The 20,505-nt window shown below is 32.1% G+C and overlaps 1 protein-coding gene across 3 annotated transcripts; it reads right to left on the bottom strand.

Moving 5' to 3' along the window:
* Positions 1–2,096: 2,096 nt before the first annotated feature.
* Positions 2,097–19,830, bottom strand: LOC103499854 (nudix hydrolase 3-like). Of its 3 annotated transcripts, none has more exons than XM_051088546.1 (21): positions 19,648–19,830; positions 18,504–18,683; positions 17,570–17,647; positions 17,154–17,250; positions 16,485–16,621; positions 14,751–14,832; positions 13,538–13,624; positions 12,693–12,799; positions 12,288–12,459; positions 11,935–12,176; positions 11,760–11,841; positions 8,916–8,981; positions 7,906–7,956; positions 7,591–7,686; positions 4,628–4,734; positions 4,343–4,511; positions 3,431–3,514; positions 3,220–3,314; positions 3,053–3,143; positions 2,817–2,963; positions 2,097–2,404 (listed from the first exon to the last, which is right to left on the bottom strand). In XM_051088546.1, exons 1-21 carry the CDS (start codon positions 19,725–19,727, stop codon positions 2,339–2,341), a joined length of 2,316 nt encoding a protein of 771 aa, XP_050944503.1. In that variant the 5' UTR covers positions 19,728–19,830; the 3' UTR covers positions 2,097–2,338. The 3 variants fall into 3 exon arrangements, with proteins under 3 accessions (XP_050944503.1, XP_008461201.2, XP_050944506.1); XM_008462979.3 differs by having other exon boundaries at positions 7,879–7,956; positions 19,648–19,829; XM_051088549.1 differs by lacking the exon at positions 7,906–7,956.
* Positions 19,831–20,505: the final 675 nt, after the last annotated feature.

The following is a 20,505-nucleotide window of genomic DNA, read 5'->3' on the forward strand; positions in this document are numbered from 1 at the left end:
CATATTATTTAAAATAGAAAAAGGAAAAAGAGAAATTATCGAAAATAAAAGATTATCGAAAATATTTAAACTTTGTAGAAAAATCTAGTGTAATAAATTTTGTCTTTAGTGATTTTGTTCTATGAAGTATAAATAGTTTGTCAAATTTTTCTATTTTTGAAAAAAATTTCGTTAAGAATTTAATAATAAAATAAATAAAAATATATCTTTTTTATAGTTAAACAATTATTTTTCATATAGAAAATATAATTACTATCTGGATAACTAAATCTAAAATAACTTTTGGGACCGAAAATCATGGTTAAAAGTCAATTTTAAATATATAAAAATCATTTTAAGAGTTTGATACCAAATATACAATGAAAATTTCATTGTTTAAAAATCTATTGTACGTAAATATCTTTTTTTTAAATTACTATCCTAACTATCAGTCTCAAACATGTCCTTATTCGTTGAGTGTCGTGCCTATCGATTATGATAGTATAGTGATCGACTAGCGAGCGTAGAACCTTCATACACTCTTTGATAAAAGGATAAGGAAGAATAAATCAAATACAAACCAATCATGCCATTTTGCCAATAAAATTATCAAAACGCTAATCATTTACGTCTAGTTTTATAAATACTTGTTTTTTTGAAAAATTAAGTCTATTCTTTTCTCAATTTCTTATAATAATATAAACCGAAGTTTGAGCCCAAATTTTAAAATCAATAACAATTTTTTAAAAATTGTTTTACTTATAATTTACAAAAACTTGATTTGATTTATGAGAACCTAAGTAAAATTAAATACCAAAACAAAAAATATAGTGTTAGAAAATAATATTTATAAACTTAATTTTCAAGGATTAAATAATTATAGATGGAAAAGTTAATATCATGAATGTGACCAAAAATGGAAGTTGTAGATATTTTTCAATATTCTTCCAATGCTAATTTTGACTCTAATTAATTCGTTGAGTGTACATGAGAGAAAATAACTCTTTTATGTCTATTGATTGTAGTAAAGAAGGAAAAATAAAGGAGACCATATACTTATTTATAGCCACACACACACACATATATATATACACTATTTAATAAAGAATAAAGAAGAACAAACAAAATACAAAATCAATTTTCAAATCCAAGACTTGTCAAGTAAAAAGTAGTTTGTGTAGAATGCTCTTTGTAAAATGCATGCCTTCAAATTAAAGCCTAATTTCAATGAATAAGCTGTCTCAATTTAGAACCAATTTGGTCAATGAAAAAAATATATTATCAAAACCCTCATCATAACTTGATTATTACTTTCTTGACTATGTATATTCACTTTGTATGGATTTAAATCTAAATTTAATAACTTGATCAATTTAAACTCGAAGTCGATAATTTTACGAATTTAAGCTATGGATTTTGACACATTATATTTAAAAGAAACATAACGGAGAGTTTAAATTTATATACTTAATACATTCGTGAAAGTTCAATCTTTAATATATATAAATATTCAAAACTTAGATTAATAGTATGAAGTTTTTAGATTAATACATTCACGAAAGTTCAAAATTTAAATCGATATTATAATTACCGATTAAATTAAGGTTTAATAGGATACAACCTTAATATTTTATAAGTATAAATTGACATTTGGCCTGTGATTTTAAATACTGTCGAAGAATAAAGAACTTATAATCACCAAGTACTCATTAATCTTCAAATCTAAACATAATTATATTTATTTTCATTTCACAAATCTATTTTGATTTTAATTGGAGAAGCCAACTAATGTTTTCTTTTTTTCTTTTTCTAGATTACCAATTACAAGTTTGATCCCGATCATTACAAGAAAGCAACAATTTAGTCCAAATTATTCTTAATAAGAATTTTATCAAATGGCGAAACTCTAATAATAACAAAAGCTACTTGAAAACAATTTTTATTGCTCGTAGACATTTTATTTGTAGTAGTAGTAGATGATGATAAGGAGGACGACGGAAAAGAGAGATTTTTAAGTATAAAAAAAATTGAGCAAACTATTTAAATATAGAAAAATTGGATAAACTTTTTACGATCTACCCAACCCAACCCAAAGGGTATTTGCTGATTCTGACATCTGTGTGAATTCCCTAGTAATAATATATCATTAAATCTCATGTTAAATACTAAACAGGAGTGTGTATAGAAGTATATACTACTAATAAATACAGCCATGGGATGGGTAAATGAAAAATTATTAATGCATGTTCTTAAATAACTCCTCAACGATGGAAGGAAGATACAGCCAAGTTATTATTGCACACCAAGCGATAATAATATTCCAATTGCCTTGTGATATCAATCCATCATCATACTCATTTCAAAATTGCTTCTTTCCCAATATTCCGTTGGCAACTGGAAATTCAGGAGCTATATCCACAGGTACCTGAAATTGTTTAGTTGAATAGAATTAACTTAGTAAAATATTGATATAGTAATAAATTTACGATTGTGAGCTTAGGTTGATTCATAATCTTCAAATAAGAGAGTCCTATCTTCAAACCTTGCTATCATTCATTTCATTCAAATAGTCCATTTTACCTTCAAAATCAAGCGCTTTTAAAATTTTAAAGGAAAAATTAGGTAAAGTTTGATTAGTAATTTAAAAGTCAAATGGACACTAAATAAGGGATGAAGAATCTAAGGGCACAACTTATGTAAACGGTGAAATAGCTTGATAGATTCAAATTAAATAGTTCTACTAAGTAATCTATATTCAATTAGAAACATAACTCAATCAAATATTAAAATTATCATTAATCCAAGGTGTTCAATCTATGAGGTTTGTGAATGTTTACCTGGATTTGTTCTAAATTGTGCAATGCTAATTTCAATGGTTCCGACATGACACCGTATTTCTGAAGAAGCAATTTTGCTGACTCCTTGTCGCCTCTTGCCTGAATGGTTAGTATCTCCCTACTTAGGCTTTCAACTGCATCTTCCACCTTAAAAAGAAAGATAAAAGGTTCGTACAAATCAACTCATGAAAACTAACTCGTTTGAAGATGAAATTTAAACATGTCTAGTGTTGTACCTTGTCAAAATTAACAGAAAAAGTTTCATCTGGATTTAAAACGAAGGCTTCTTTCTCATATAGCCAATTGAACTGCAATGCCTGTCCTTTTCTGCCAATAAACCGAAAGTCTAAGATGCTAGGTGAGGAAACAAAAATGGATGAAACAATGTCAATTGACAGCTTACCCATGAGCCTCTAATAAGCCGAATCGTACTGACCGGAAGCATCCTACAAGGAAAGTAGCATACACGGACTTCAATGATGCTCCTGGTAGCAGGCCCTGATTGAGATTCCAACATATAAAATAAGTAAATAGATGATCAGAGAATACAAGAATTTTTCTTTTCTTTTGTAAAATACTGTAGTTAAGGTCGGATGACCGAAGTATCAACCAACCTGGAGGGTAAGGAACCTTAGAGCCCAAAGGCCTACAATGTCAGCTTTTGCCTCCTCCAGAGCTGAGTGGAGTTCTTGTAGTTCCTGTAACAAAAAATAAATAGAAGATATTACAACCAGAAAGGTTCCCAATAAAACCTGGAATAGAAAATAAATGTCAGAGTCTGAAGCGATATCTTCAAATTCCCCCAATTAAAAACAAGTTTTATATCCAACAGGACGAGGACTACAAAATTAGAAAAGAACTAAAAATTGCACAACTCCATTTATTTAGACAAGCGAAATGTATAGTCTTGGGAATCACAGGACATACCAATAAAATAAACATCTAGACTCTATCCCAAACAGATTCAACAACCAACAGCGCAACAGTTTTTCTGTCCAAGCCAAGATTGTCTCCATTCACAATATGAAATTGCAGAAGAATAAACAAAATTTCCAATCTTAAGAATTACGAGATAGGTCAAGAAAGTTTGAAAATAGGCATCTTGTTTTTCAGTTATGAAGAATAGCCATGTGAAGAATGAACACTATATCATTTCCATTTTTCAAATGCGTTCAACCTTTTTTTTATTACACAACCGATAAAATTTACAACATAATTTCTTTACTAACCAATTCAAAAATTTAAATCCTCAACTCTCTCTCTCTCTCTCTCTCTCTCTTTTAAACTCGTACTTGAACATATTCTTAAAAACAATAGTCACTAGATAGAATCTAGACAAATCTAGTACAGAGGTGCTCCATTCATTAACAGTGTTTTTTTTTTTAAAACAGTCATGATCAATTTTTTATACTTTAAAAAAAAAATGAGGGCAGCATGTGAAACAAAGGTTGTATCCCAATATAAGAGCAACATTCGTATCCAGTCATAAAACTAAATATATCAAACAGAAAATTTATGGTACTAACCAATCTCACGGTTGATTTTTTACCGTTTGGAAGTGTTATGCTATGAGGTCCAATGCCGTGGCAACACTCATGGCAAATTGTGTGAGTAAAGAATGAATCGAAATCCACAAATTCACGTTGTTCATTTGTAATGCAAACATCAGCAATAGGCTGAAGAATATGCTTGAACCTAGAAAATGTGAAAACAAGCATAGCTTTATATGTCCAGTAATTTCCAATAAGGGAAAACCCACAGTCGAGATAAAATGATAGAAATTAATCCATGACTAAGAAAAGATACATTACTTGGCCTCTGAGACATTCTTAAGCATGACCATTGATGTTCCTCGGTCTTTTACGATTCGCTCATCATTAGGCAAATTGAAAGCAACAGTCTGAGGACCCTTCACATCCTGTCGGAACGCCAACAAATTAACCTCAACTTCTGACAGAGCTACTTTATAGACTAGCAGGTTTGCCTCTCTAAACTAAAGTATTGAACAATTCATGCAGAGAGTGGATGATCATTCTCAATTCAGCATTGTTAGCCTCTATAAGAGTAAGAATATGTACCAAACTATTGTTTCCTGTGCCGAATAAAAACAGATGTGATTGATAAAAGTTTTGATCCACAATCCTAACATAAATTTTGAAAATGAAATATGAAAAAAAGAATATTAGATAAATATAGAGTTTTATTTCAAAATTAATTGACAATGAGGGGAGTAACATATGTAGTTAACATTGTGAAGTTTTCTTTTCTAATGTGGGAAGTTCAACACAATCCCTCGAGATAGGGTTATTTGAGCTCTCCATTCTTGAATTGATTTTTCTTTTCTATTTGGTATAGGATATCCGTTTGAGCTTTATAAGCTTTTATACAATTTTAATTTTGAGAAAATATCAATATCATAATTATTCAATATGTTCGATAGGAAAAATACCTATTACAAATATTATAATAATAGGGTCCATGTCACCACATTTTCTAAATTGCAAAAGTAGTAAATTTAAAAGTGGATAGCCCTCTGATATATCTAATTACTTTTCATATTTGCAATATAATACAAATAAGAGGTGTTACGGGCTGTTTTTTTCTAATTTTTTTTTGTATCTAATGCAAGTTCCCAATATTAAAACTAAAAAGAAACACAAACAATATTAACACACAATCATTCATAAATAGAAATTCAATAAAAAAAAAACTTGAAAAAAAGAAAAGGAGACAACCCGAACCAAGCAGTACTGTTCACACGAGATTTTCGGAGAAATTTGATCAATTTTTAGTTAACCCCAAATTCAATTATTTTAGTAAATGACGTAGCCATTTATGATTGGTTCCAATATTTCTTATTCAAAGTATAGTACAAATCCAAACTGCAACATATTTGAATTCATCTAAAATAATAATAATAGTAGTAAGAATAATAATAATATTTAAGCAGCTTTAAGGCATAAACTTAATCACTCTAACGGACAAGTCAATAAGTAAATGATAGTACAAATTACAATCATATTCTCTCAAAAAGAAAAATAAAAGAATCTTGGTTAGATAAAGAAAATCATACCACAAGAAAGATGAATTTTTATCCAAGATTGTCTATTACCCAAAAAAAATTCTTAAATAATTAATGGACCCAAAAGCATAAACTGATGGGTGAAGACAAATTTAATATTATATCATCTAATAAAATTTTCTATCTTCGAAACATGATTTATCATTGCAATCATGGTTTTATTTAATGACATTATCAGAGCGAGAACAAATAAGATTTTGCTGATTAGGGTTTTAACGAAGAATTTAACCAAAAAAAAGTAGAGAAATAAACAAACCTCCAACTCACCATAATTAAAAACCAAGGTAAGTCAAGTGACAAGAACTCTTAGGTAATAGATGTTCAAAGAGGAGACTATCGAGAGGCTTTTCAATATAGCTTCAATTGAAATTATCTGATGCTTACGTACCACCTTCATCTCCTTATTTGGTAGTGATATCAGAGTTTCAATACTTTCATATATTTGAGTTGCTCTTGATTAAATCCCAGCTTGCTTCTAAAGCTCAATAGAAGATTGTTTTTTTCAAACAATTATGAAGTCTTTCTGTGGCCCTCTATTTTTAGTTACAAGCGACAAGATCTAAGTCTAAATCAGAAGGCCTTCATTTTTCCAGCATGCTAGTTATAGTTGCTGTTCGGTTCTGTTTTGCACAATTTTTTTTGGAGTTCTTAGTTCTGTTGAGCAGGAGCAGCGGTAGCTCTTCCAGCAGAAGTTTCTGTCGTTGCAGTCGTAGTTTGAATTTGATCTTGAATTAGAAAACTAAAAGAATGAGATAATGAAAGATGGAGTAGATTCACATAATTTTGGAATGCATTCAGAGTTTCTTGTTTGAATTCCTTCTTCCTGAAGCCACGAAGAGGTCTCTTTCAGCAGTCACTTTTCTTTCAGAAGTTGGAGCTTCAAATGAATCCTCAGTCCAAGCAGTTGATGTCGTTCCTGCTGTTTCAGCTATTCCTCAATAGAAAGGCGTGTTTTTCTTTATTTGTATCGGAGCCCCGTTTGTAACAGTTTGTATTAGTCAATCTCAGCGTACTTTCTTCCTTGCTTCTTGGTGTCTAATTGCTTAGTTCAATTACAGATGTAATGTGGGTGCTAGGGAGAGGTGTCAACCTAGTTGAGATGCTTGGATGGACTTGAGATGCTTGGGTGGACTTGCTGATCCTTAGATATTTGTTCTACCCTCTCTTTGTACTTTGAGCATTAGCCTCATTTCACTGTCTTAATGAAAAGGCTTGTTTCCTTTTTCGTTAATCCATGACGATGGTATCTCGTACTGATGCTAGTGAGAGATGGAATCATCTTTAGATTCTCCATCTTTGTGCCTATGGTTTTTGCCTCTTTGGTTTAAGCAAGATAACCTTTTGAATTTTTCATTTTCCTCTACCTTGATGAGATAAGGAATGATTGAACAACGTAGCTTTTGTGCTATGTTGTGGTGATTTTCGGTAGAAAGTAATAGAAGAGCCAACAACACTTAAATCCCAATCATCTCTTCTCTATATAAATATCATTTTTTGTAATGCACATATTCTGCTAGTTATTGTAAGACTTCGTTTAAAACAATGTGGTAGACAGCATACAAGATATACATCACGGTTCAATTTTTTTTAGTATAAAACTCCTGTACATAAAACTACGGAAAAACACACCTTATAAAATAAATGAACAAACGTTTTATGTGAACTTGTGAAAATCGTGAAAAATTAACTCACCCCAGCATTGTAGAGAAGCTGAACAACACGAATGGGAGCAGCACTAACATCTTTTGATTTGTATGCATCGTCCATAGGAAGATTCTGTTCCAAGACCTATAATAAAAGCTTCATTAGAACTATTTCCCAAAGGAGAAAAAACTTCGCTCTTTCCTGAGAGAAGATCAGAAAAATCAACTTTTTTTTTCTTTTGTATAAGAAACTTGGATGTGTATTAGATAGCGAGAAAACTAATATAAATAGGTATATATGGTGGCTTGGACAGTTAAAAAAAAAAAAAAAAAAAACCTGCAAATTGTCACCAAAAAATTTTACTTGAGCTGTTCCTTTATCATCCCGAATTCCAATGAAAGCTTCAAACGTAGCCTAATGCAATCCAAAACTTTGGCATCAACAATATATGAAGGATGTAAATTGACAACCGGTAGTTTTAGAAAACCAGTAGATTGAAGTTTGATACATAAAATTAGTATCAAATAAATTACTAATTAGGTCCATTATTTTTTGCCAAAATAATATACTTGTATTTCACAAAGAGAGAAGGGTTTTCTTAAATAGAAGAACAACCCGTTACAAAGAAGGAAAAAATAAATTTGGCAAATATAATACAACAAATACAAAAAAATATAATACAAAAAAAAGGAAATAATCAACATTTTTCTTTAAAAAAGAAAAAAAAAACATGACACTTCATCAATTAATGGAAAGAGGCTAATGCTTAAAATATAAAGTACTGAAAGTAGGTGGAAACCCTCATACAGGAGAAAAACCACGGTGATGATAATTTTATTATTTTCTAATACTCATAAAGGTAAATGAGGAAGTATTTATAGGCAATACGAGTCTAATTAACTGAATAAAAATAGGGCAAAGTAAATAACGTAACTATCCTTGGGCTTTCAACATGACATAAGCCCATTATTTCTAACATAAAGCAACGAAATAAAACATGCCAAGTACACTTAAGAATAATACAAGGAACAATACAAAATACTTAAACTTGTAAAATAAACGCATTCCAGTATAAACATAAGTCTTGAATATAATAATATTCAGTAAAAAGTTTGGATAAAGAACACCAAGAGGAAGCTTTAGCTCGAGCAGCTTCAAAGCGAACAAACCAAGGTAGAGACTTATCTTGAAAAATGTGTTGATTCCTTTCCGACCAATTTTCAAAAAAATTGTTTTAAGGAAAAGAAAGTTTCCAAAAGAATTTCAAGCCACCAAGCAAAGATATGGCTGGCTTAATCAAGCTTATTCCAATAAGGTAAAAGCCATCAATGTCTTAGCAAAATATATAGCTGAGTTAATGAGTTAATAGGTACCTTATACCCAAAAAGTGTATCTTCATAGGTCTCGTATGGACCAATGGTAACATCCAACTTAGAGTCCTACAATCAAAGACACCAAAATTAGGAAAGAACTAAGGAGTATCAATTAAAAGTTCACATCAGTTTTTGTAGGGGGTAGATACACAATGTGTGAGAAAAGGAACACCAACTTCAAATGGTCTAATACTTGCATACATACATTGTTAATATTGGAAACATGCAATCTATTGCAGAACTTGAAGACATATATTTAAACAGAGAATACGAAAACAAATATATACTAGGTGCTGGTAATACTCAACCCAATTACATTTCATTATTAAATTCTAATAATTAGATAGATCAAATGAGACAATGATAAATTAATATTATTAGGAATGCAAACAAAGTCTCACATTGGTTAGGAAAGGAAGTGATCATGGGTTATATAAGTGAGAACAATTATCTCCACCAGCATGAGGTCTTTTGAATAGTACTAAAAGCAAAGTCACGAGGGTTTATGGCAAAAGAACCAAATGGTTCATGTTGGGCTATTTTTCAAGAGATTTGTAGCACGAGTTTAAGGGTCTTTTGCAATCTCTATCATAGAAGAACCTGCAATCGTAGAAGAGGGGATGTAGTCCCTATTAGATATTATATTAAATATGCCTTTACCTATGAGCTTAGGCTTTCAGATGAATTGGTGATTTAAAATGGTATCAAAGTAGATGGTTCAGGGAAGTCATGTGTTCAAGCTCATGTATTGTTGTTTATTTCCACTTGTTGGGTATTTCTTGATATTTTAAGCCCACAAGTGAGGGAGAATGTTAGATATATGAAATTTGTCTTCACCTATGAGCTTAAGTTTTTCGGTGAATTGGTGATTTAAGAGTCCCGAGTTCGAGAAAAATCAATATATTTTTAGGGATCATTCTATTTTTCCTTCCCATTATTATAACATAGCTCTATCTTAAGCTAAATAATTCAACAATAAGAAAAAAAGAAAATGTAAAACAACTATAGGAGAAACATGCTTTGGTATAAACATTTACTTTTTCAGAACAATTGAAGAATGTGAATATGTTTTTAGCATTGCGAACTGCTTCTCACATTCTAAGATATTTATTATCTCAAGCAAATTGCAAAAACAAACGAATTCATGCTTTTTGGCAATTCAAAGTGTTCAACCCGAAAATAAACAAATAAACAAAAATCAGGCTCAAGAAATCAAAGAATATTTGAGAATATGTTGAACATCAAAATTCTTTGAAATCGCATACAATATGCTTCATGATGCTATTCCATTGAGAAATAAGAGAAGAAAGGTTGTGCTGACAAAAAAATGGGCAAATTTACACCCAGTGGCCGATGTATACAAAAGGTGATCAAAGAAGTGAGTGAAATTTGCAATAATTCTGTTCGTTCCACATAAGCCAAAAGTAGGCTTTGATGATGAAAGTCCATAAGATTACCCTCTTATCTTTGAAAGAAGGCCAATAAGGAGCATATTCGATAGAATGAAAGGGTCGCTTGGGAAGACTACTTGATAGTTGAAGTATGATAGTTCTTTCCCAAAAAGATAGGGCATAATCACAAAATACTAATAAGTACATAATGAACTTGTCACATTGATGAAAAAGTTTTAAATCACCAATTGACCCAAGGATTTTGGAGACAGCATGGATCCATGCTTCCTTGTGGTGTTCCCTTTCTAAAGAATTCGAGGGTTATTCCGTGCAGGAGATTATCCTTAATTGGATCTCTTTTTTTCAGCAGGATGTTTAGTGTTTCGTTTGTTTTTATATGTTTTTGTAATTGGGTTTTGGGCCGGATTTCTCTCGGCTTTGTAAGGGTGGTGTTAGCTTACTGCATTTTGATTTCCCGAGTTTGTGTGTTTCATCTCTTGATATCGGAATATATTGGGATGTGATAAGGGTGCTAAGAGGGTATTAACCTAGTATAGATGTCTGGGTGCAATTGCTGATCCTACTATTATTGATGTACTTTGTACACTTTTTTCTTTATATCAATAAAAAATTCCGTTTTCGTTTTAAAAAAAACCAATTGACCTAAAAGCTTAAGCTGATTGGTGAAGGCAAATTTAATTATATATCATTTAACACTCCCCTCACTTTTTGGACTCAAAATATGAAGAAAACCCAACAAGTGGAAATAAATTTCAATTGGAAAGAAACAACAATGTAGGGGTTTGAACACAAGGCATCCTGAACCAACTTGCTCTGGTACCATCTTAAATAATTAATTGATCCAAAAGTTTAAGCTGATGGGTGAAGAAAAATTTAATTAAATGTCATCTAACACAAAAATCACCCAATTTAAGGCCAGCACAATCTAATGAGCCTTTTTGATAAGAACATTTGTTTTGTTGATGCTACCATAACTGACCTCCTATAGGAAGAATTGAATCTTTTTGGGAATGAGACCTTTCCAAACATTCTTATAAAGGGATGTGTTCTTATTGTTTCCATAAGAAACAAGGTGATAGTGAGCGATTTAGAAGTAAAATGGGTGGGGATCTCATTTGTAGGTTAGTGGGAAGGTTATTCTCATTTGTAGGTTTATTTCACTTTTGTAGATTTTAGGTGGGGGTCCCCTCGTCCCCCAGCCCCTAAGTTGTTCCCTGGTTCGGTGCTTTAGATATATCCCATTCTTTGTTTCATATGAGGAAAAAAGGGGGGAAAAGTTCAACTGATATAGGGCAATGAGAAATGTATCTAGAAATTCCTATACATCCCCATTCAAGATCCCCATTGCAAGCAATCCATGACGAACAAATTAACTAGATATATAATGCATTTGCGCAAGACTTTGAAAATGTAACAAACTTGCTAAACTAACCAATTCCATCCATGCAATATCGGATTCATAGTAATCATTTGAGAGGAACGCATCGGCCTTGCTATGCAGTAATCTCCGCAAACTATAGAAAGAAAAGAAAACATAGTGAGCACAATAATATAGATTCAGATATTAAGAAAATAAAAGTAAAACGTAAAATTGAGAAAGATTTTACCTGGGAGAGCTAGTTCTATCTCCTGCTTTACGTAATAACTCAGCAGCTTTTGATAGAAAAGAATTATATTCTTGGGAAAAAGGTACATTATACAAATCATATTTAGGACCCTCCAAATGGTTTATGCTACCAGGACTACTACTGTCTGAATTAGATTCACTATGTCTTTTAATGACGCTGAAGAATCCTGCAACAATGTTTTGTTGGTCCTCCGGTAGACTGTCCTTCCATTGTGTGAATTCCTACAAGATTGTAACAAGAAGTTGCACTCGCTGCATCTTACATCATTTTTTTTTCCTTTTATATGAATGCATATCAATTTATGTCCTAATCAAGCCAAGTATATTGCATACCATCTTGTCCATGTCAGGAGGGTAGAAATTTGCACCAGGAGGTTTTTGAGATGGAAATGCTGCTTTGTATTCCAGGCCCTTCCACCCACTAACTCGCCTAGTGGCTTCAGGAAGCAACTTTATTGCCGAATCTGCAGTAGTCAAATATGCCTCATTTTCATCAAGGCAAGACCTGTTGAAAATGAAACGTATTTACAGAGGTGGAAACAAATCCATAAACATAATTTAAGAAAGCAAAATAACTGAGAAGACTTCATCATCGAAAAAAATTCAAACAAATTAAGATTTAGCAGTGCATAATACAGAAAGCAACAACTTTAATCAAGCCCACCTCCGACACTGCACTAGGAACATACAGAATCAGAAGAGCACGTTCAGAAACTATGACATTTGCAGAAGACATACCATGGAGTCTTATTAATCAGATAATAGGCCCACTTCAGTTTATCTAACTGTGATGCTGCAGCATGCTTCTCCAACCAGTCTCTTAAATATGGATTACTGTACCAAACCTGAACATAATAAGATGAAATGATAAATTCTAGACAAAGTCTTCACTATCAATCAACAATTTAAAGAACAAATCAGTTTCATAGCTTTTTCTTCTTCTTCTTCTTCTTCTTCTTTTTGAAAAAGGGAGTGAAAAAAAACCTAGTGAATAATTACAAAAACTAGAAATTGATAAATATGCCCTGACGACCAGTCTATACAGGCTTAAAATATCATCCTTGAAAAAGTCGAATGCATTAATTTATTTTTCTATCAGTTAGTTAGTAATTTAGTCTATTTTTCTTGCTGAGTTCTTCCACTGTTTTTGGATTTCACATGTTTATTAGTCTTTCGTTGTGTTTCCTATTTTGTATCTTGAGCATTAATTTCATTTCATTAATTCAACGAAAAGTCATGTTCCATTTCAAAACATCCTGCTTAAATTATGTCAGCCATATATGTATGTGTGTATAACAATATTAAATTGTGTCAAATATTGTCTGCTCACATCACAAAAAAGAAAATCAGTGTCTCTTGAAATACATCCGATCACATAACTAAAATTTTGTGATTGGAGTCCATGAAGGAAAGGGATTTTCAACCATGAGATGAGCATTATTCTTTTAATCAAAGAACAGCGCAGATCTTTTATACCCAACACTTTAACCAAATATTGTATGTTTCCTAGGCTTACAAAATTAAAGAAAGCAAGCTGTAAAAGTCTCCCCTACAAGATTATTTAATAAAATGTATATGCAGACCTGCAGGTTGAATATTTCATCCATAATGGCCGCAGCCTTGATTAGTAAATCCAGAGCCCCTTTATCTGCATCTGAAAGCCCTGTCAACTACAAAGAAGAAAACACACGCATTATTTAAGACAAATGTGGAAAAATAACAAAACCAGATAATAAAAAATGTTGTAAAATAGCTTTAGAACCCGGTCAACATAAGGACTGAGTTACTTCAACGGATCACTGTATTTTTATTTTCCAATTTTTTTTAGAAAAAAAAGGAATAAAACTTTTCATTGAATTAATGAAAATGGACTAATTTTCCAAGTACAAGGAAACGGCATATTCAAAGTAAATCATGAGACAAACATAATAATCAAGAACATCATTCTAAGACACGAAATATAAAATAAGCTAAACTGAAGAAAAAAATGCCGCCCAATTCAAACAAATACCCTTGCAATTTCTAAGTTCCTGTTTGTACTAAGAATAGACAAATTACTGTTCCAATATCAGTATTTCCACGTCTAAGTTGTTTAAAAACATTAAATCAAGGAGGAAACAACAATACAGGAGTTTGAACACATGACCTCTTGAACCGACATGCTCTTGTACCATCTAAATTACCAATGGATCCAAAAGCAGGCCGATAGGTGATGGCAAATTTAATATAATATCTAGCCATCTTCTTTATTTCAAAAGCATGCAACAAACTCCAATCACTTTTTGTTGCCATTTGGTTGCAAATTTAGAGGCCTTTCTTTTGCTTAATTGATTATTTGTACTTCATTTCCTTGGGATTTGATACTTGAACTTTGTCCATTTATATTACTTGTTGGCATATATACTTCACTTAGGGACAGTTTATTCCAATGCCCATCAAAGTGCATGTCCCCTCCATTTGATTTTGCATAAATTTTTCCCTCTTTATAACTACTTGTTTCTAAGTAGCTTGAATTCATTCATTGGGCATACATAACCATCTACCCAGGGGAGTTCTATTCATTTGAAAATGTTGATCAATGATAATTTCATTTCTTAGTAAAAACAAATAAACAATGTACTTACAATAAACCTTAACATTCGTAATTAGATATTTTTCCTATTTCATAAATAAAAAGCCTTCTCTAAAATTAAGAAAAAGCAAAATCATAATCGTTAAAGTCAAATATTAGAGATGAAGCGCATAAGCATCTTCTGACACAAGTCAGAAAGTCTAAAAATTCAAAACAACAGCTACCTCAACATTAAGTGAAACAGAAGCATAGCGTTGCAATTGCTTTTGTAGACTCAAACTCCGTGCCACGTTGTCAACTTTGTACCTAAGTAGATTTACAGGAGGAAATGGGGTCGTGTACAGAAATAACTGTCAATCCAAAATCAAGAAAGGTCTAGCAGCTTAAAGCTTTGTGCAAAGCCATAGGGAAAATTTTGCAATAACCTTGAAATTTCGGTAGGGAGAAATTGTTGTTTCCCCCATTTCGAGAAAATTCTATTTTTAGTTGGGATTAGCTACATTATCTCAAGTAATTTTTTCAATTTTCTAGTCCTGATTACACGCAATTGTATGGTCTCACACACCAATGACTTTTTACCAGATTTTTTTTAAGGGAAACAAATCTCATTCATTGATTAAAAATGAGATTAAAGCTCATAGTACAAGAGAATTATACAATGAGCGAAAAACCCAAGGATTAGTAGGTGCAACATAACATCCCAATTAGATTGGCACCCTTTAGCACTCTAATCATATCCAACAAACTAAGACAAACAAGGCTAGCATAAATCCTTTACAACTTAGGATATTAAAATATGGAAAACAAATGAGGCAATAGGGTCTTTCCACCAATTAGTATTATCCATTTGAAGTAGGAAAATCTTTTACTAATGAGGTGTATCCACCAATAGTTCTATATGTTGGTCGTACAAGTCCTATCATCTTCTAAGATGGTAGAATTTTGTCTTTGGGTGTGTCTCCATCCTTTGTTCTGATCTATTTTGGTCATTGGTTTGGACTTGATGAAATTTGAGATTATCTCTTCATTATATCAATGGCAAAACATGGTTAAAGTCTTGTTTGCTGAACTGTTTGAAAGGAATCAAAGGACTTTTCACAACAAGGAGATGCGGTGGTTAGACTTTTTTGACTCGGCCACTCATAACACTTCAGTCTGGTGTTCCTTTAGCAAAGAATTTGAAGCATTTAGCATTCAGGAGATATGCTTAAATCAGTTTTTTTAAAATAAATATTTTTCTTAAAAAAGTTTGATAACAGGCAAAGAAGGTAAACAAAAATGTTTCATCTCTTATTACTTCTAGAAGAAACTTGGATAGATGGACCATTCTGAAGTAGCTCGCCTGAATGCTTCATCTTGGTGCACCTTATCCAAGCCTTTTGAAGAATTCTCCATTCAAGACTTAAGTTTAAATTGACATGCTCTTACTTTGCCAGATTTTATTTTTTTTATAAGAATTTTTTTAGTTTTCCAGCTTAACTGTAGTAAAGAGTTGAGTTTTGAGTTTGAGGTATATTGTTCTCATTTGTCTTATTTTGTTTCATCTCTAATTCATTCTATAAGCTTAACAGTTGTTTTAAGAAATGATGAAGGTGCTTAGGGATGTCAACCTAGTTGAAATGCACACGTGCACCTGATTATCCTTAGGATTGATTATTCTTTGTATTATCTTTATGTACTTTGGGATTATGTCTTTTTACATTGAAAATCACATTTCCTTTTCTAGAAAAAAAGATAAAATGCCGATGTTTTTACTATATTGTTACATTTCATCCTTGAAAAGATCAATTTCACCATTTTTCCATTTGAACACAAGGACACAGAACAACTCTAGATTGGAATCCTATTCAATTGAGGTCGATCATCATTTTTTTGTTTGAAAATTGGATGATACAAATTTCATAAATATAGAAAGTAATATCTACTAATTGAGAATATCAAGCTTGTCAACAACGTACCTTCGTGCAATTATGTCAAAAAGTTGACCATATTGTTGTGCATTTACATCATATGGGACATACTCAGGATCTTCATTTGCAAGTAAGTTCTTATACTCCAAATAATGTATATATTTAACAGCAGACACTTCTGATTCCTACATCAAATTTAAAGCAAAATATACATTCCCTGTCTCATACAGTTCAGTTTCTAACGTATTATGGTCATAACCTAAAAGTTAATTTTCACGATCCTCAACTTCAAAGATAACACCAATCCAGGTTGGGGAAAACCTCCCAATTCTACCGCAGGAATAAGCAGAAAACCGAAAACATAAGAATTTATATGAAAACTCCCAACCTGGAGAAAAACCACGAACAAAAAATAAATTCACTAAGTGAAAATTTGCTACAATCACAAAAAATAATTTTCCCCCTCCCGACCCCAATTACAAAAACGCTCCCACAAATTTTTTCGTCATTCACACCTTTTTCGGCTCTCCAACTAGAGAACACAAAAGGAATTAAATTAGAGTTAGCACACTAAGCTTAAAGTATTTCTAATCGAGACAATTGGAAAACAAATACATGTCCTTTTTTTATAACCCATGATTTTTCTAACCCTTTTTATTGTAGGAAAAAACAAAGATATAGACTCCTTTTATAGATAGTAAATGATTTACCACCAACCTGAAGAGTAAAAGCCTCCAAAGGGATTGGATCCAATGTTGTTACCAAATACACGTCCTCAAATTCATTATTGATGAATTGTCCACCATTTGTGCTGCTGTACATCAATCCAAGACTATATTAGAAGAAATAACATCTAATAGAGGTGTCAACTCTTTGTTTTCTTTAAATAAAAAAATAAAATGTCTAAGTTTCAAAACTCGAAGAACAAAATAATATCAAATCCAACTCTTAGGGACAAAAGGTGTAATTTTTTATTTCTCTAAAAACAAACAAACACGACAACATGTGTTTGCATTAAGCGGATCACAAATAGAAACGTAGCTACAAAATTCTTTATTTGAGAAATAAAAGAAGGATATAATAAACCACATCACATGCTATGTCTAATTTTATCATGGTTACTATCCACTCACGTCTCATGGAGAAAAATAAATATCAATTCAAATGCATCCTTTGGAAGAATGACGCCAAGCTCTTCTTGAAGCTCCCTCCTGAAAGAATACGTGTAGATTCCTTTGTTATTCTTTCAGTAAATGATTCAGAAAGCAATAAAATAAAACACAAGAAAATCGAAATTCAAAACTAACAAATGGTGTCATATGGCCCAAGCCAGGGAAAATAGTCAAAAAGAAAAGCTGAAAGCCTTGAACAGGTAACCAAGATTAATCAGGTCATTTCGAGACCAAAATTGTGAACCTTTCCATAGTATTTATCTAGTAGCCTAAGAGGAGAAGAAAATACCCGGCAGATATATTTTTTTAACAAGATATTAACTTCTCGTTGATAATAAAAGAAAACAAAAAATGCACAAGGACGCAAACTCTCAAAGTAGTGAAAGGAAACAACAAAGAGAAAAGGAAAATAATAATAATAAATTAATTAATTAATTAACCAAACAAACACAAACAATAATAAAAGCATCCCAATTTGTGGAAATAACACTAGAAGAATAATGATCAAATAAGCCGGGGAGTTGGCACAACTGAGAAGTCTCTTGAGCAAAGCAGGTTCAAAACATTTAAACCAAACTATGCTCAGAATTGGAATCCAGCTATTTAGTTTGCTATCTTGTATGCTAAGAATGTATCGGAACTAAGGGAAGTCCAGAAAAACCATCTTAGTTATCATGCATAAAACATTCATTTAACCATTGTACAGGATTCAGTCAACTCCTTGATTTTGGCAACGCACTTCATAAGGTTATTTTCTGCAGTCTTATTTCTCCGTTGACAAAGTTGAAAGCATCAATAAAGCATGCCTGTACCTTTGGCAGAAGCTTCTTTGCAGTCATACAACTTAAAACAGGAGCAGTAACTGATCAGTGAAGTGAAAAATGATGACAAGTACCTAGCAGTCTCAAGTGATGAATCACCAGCAGATATGTGACCGGCACTGGATATATCCCACAACCCAGCCCATGAATCCTTGCAGTCAGCACGTAGTTGGAGAAGTAATTCTTGTGTACTTTCAGCAAAAATCCACACATGAACAGCCCGATGGTAGTCCCCATCTCTATGAACATCGCCCCTGCATTGTCAAGTAAATTATTTATAACAGATATGGAGAAATATTTAGCTTGTTTAGTAAAAATAATCATATGGTGAGTTCTTATTTCTTTTCTCTGTTTTCCTTTTTTAACAAACTTCTTTTCCCAAACGATCTGCGAAAGGTACAAGACAGACGAAACCCAATGGATCTTAAGCCACTCTAATAGTTGGCAATAAAAAGGCACCATGATCACACACGAAGGAGAAAGACCTCCACTGATGTTTATGATCTTCATCAAACTACTTCTTCCACTTTTGATCGCAGAAGGCCCTCCTTAATCAAAAGATTGGGGAGCTGCCATCTCTCATCTTCACAGCAGTTGGTTGTTCTTTCTCCTAGTTACGAAGACAAACGTTTACAATCCCTTCAGAACTTGATTGATCAAGAACTTTCTTTTATAAAATTTTTGTGTCCTTATTTTGCTTGATCTCCAGTCTCTTCAATCTCTCGTTCTTTCCCCATCCATTGTGCAAGCTCAAAATCCCTAAGAAGGTTTGGTTCTTTGTTTGATATTATTAGAAGAAGGGACAAGCAGACTCAATATGCATAAGGACTCACAGAGACTTCCAACAACTTGCCTTCATACTCTAATAGAAAAAGAGACTAACAGCTAACAGAATACAAAACTAAAATACAACAGATAATGGGTTAATGAATTCTTCGATGTTCTAGCACTTGGCAGTTGATGGAATTGAGTTTTACGCTGGAAGCTAGAAAACCAACAGGTTCAGGGGAAGTCAAACACGAACTTCATCTAATAACTCAACCAAAAGGCCAACAATCATCACTATCCCCCCGTCGTGGTGGATATGGATGACAATTTGGAAACTAAGGAACTTCATCAATCGGTCTAAAATTACCGGAGAAGCAATTGAACATGTATGAGAGGAGGTCGAAATGCTCTTCCTGCTTACGAGGCTCCGCATAGTAAAGAAAATCATACCTGGATTTGGAAAGTCCAGTCTTCTCTCCAGTTTTGGTTAGGACGTCGAAATGCTCTTCCTGCTTATGAGGCTCCGCCATCGATGAACTTCAACGGATAAGTGTAGCTAATGAGCTCAGTCTCTCCGGTCTGTCTCCGGCAGCGCGATGGAAAGAGAGGGAATATATACTTTTTTTAAAGTAAAAAAATAGTGTTATTTTTAATTAGATTCCATATATCCATCAAGATTACTTATGAGTGCTAAATTTTGATATTTCGTCAATATTTTCATAGTTGAAAAATTGGTAAAGAAAAAGTATAGGTAATAAAATGTTGCATTATAAATAATAGAAATCTTCATTGCTTTAAAAATCATAAATTATAACTTAAATATTTATTTATTTTTATTTTTTAAAGAATATTAATCGAAATCGATATTTTATCTCCATATTTTTATCACGTTTTAAATCTTGTTTAATCATAATATTCGGTTGCATTTGATACGTATCTAATTATTTATCATTATATAATATTGAATTTAGTGCATTAAAATGTTTTCTACTTTTTGTATGTTCGAGTTTTCTTTATTTTATTTGTTTGGGTTAGGTCTCCATTGATTTTTTTTTTTTCTTTTTTTGTTAGTTTATCCAACCTACCATTTTTGTTTAATGTTTAGTTGACTATGCATATATGAATTTTCTTTTATGTTTTTCTTTCGGGATAGTTAAGATGTTTGCTTTAGAAAAATTGTTATAGATTTCATTGCATTTTAGGAGGTATAGTTGATAATCGATACTTAAATTTTGAGTTTTATAAATGATAAAATACTAAAAATATGTACAAAATATAGTAAGATTTTAAATTATATCAATGTCAAAC

The sequence above is a fragment of the Cucumis melo genome, chromosome 1 (assembly GCF_025177605.1).
Source record: "Cucumis melo cultivar AY chromosome 1, USDA_Cmelo_AY_1.0, whole genome shotgun sequence".
In the NCBI taxonomy this organism is placed as follows: Eukaryota; Viridiplantae; Streptophyta; class Magnoliopsida; order Cucurbitales; family Cucurbitaceae; genus Cucumis; species Cucumis melo.

Coding starts and splice junctions, on each gene's coding strand:
- LOC103499854 (XM_008462979.3), bottom strand. CDS start 19,727: ATGGCGGAGCCTCATAAGCAGGAAGAGCATTTCGACGTCCTAACCAAA. Junction 12,460..12,692: donor CTGATTAATAAGACTCCATG/GTATGTCTTCTG, acceptor CATTTTCAACAG/GTCTTGCCTTGATGAAAATG. Junction 7,687..7,878: donor TTTTTGGTGACAATTTGCAG/GTTTTTTTTTTT, acceptor CTTTTATTATAG/GTCTTGGAACAGAATCTTCC.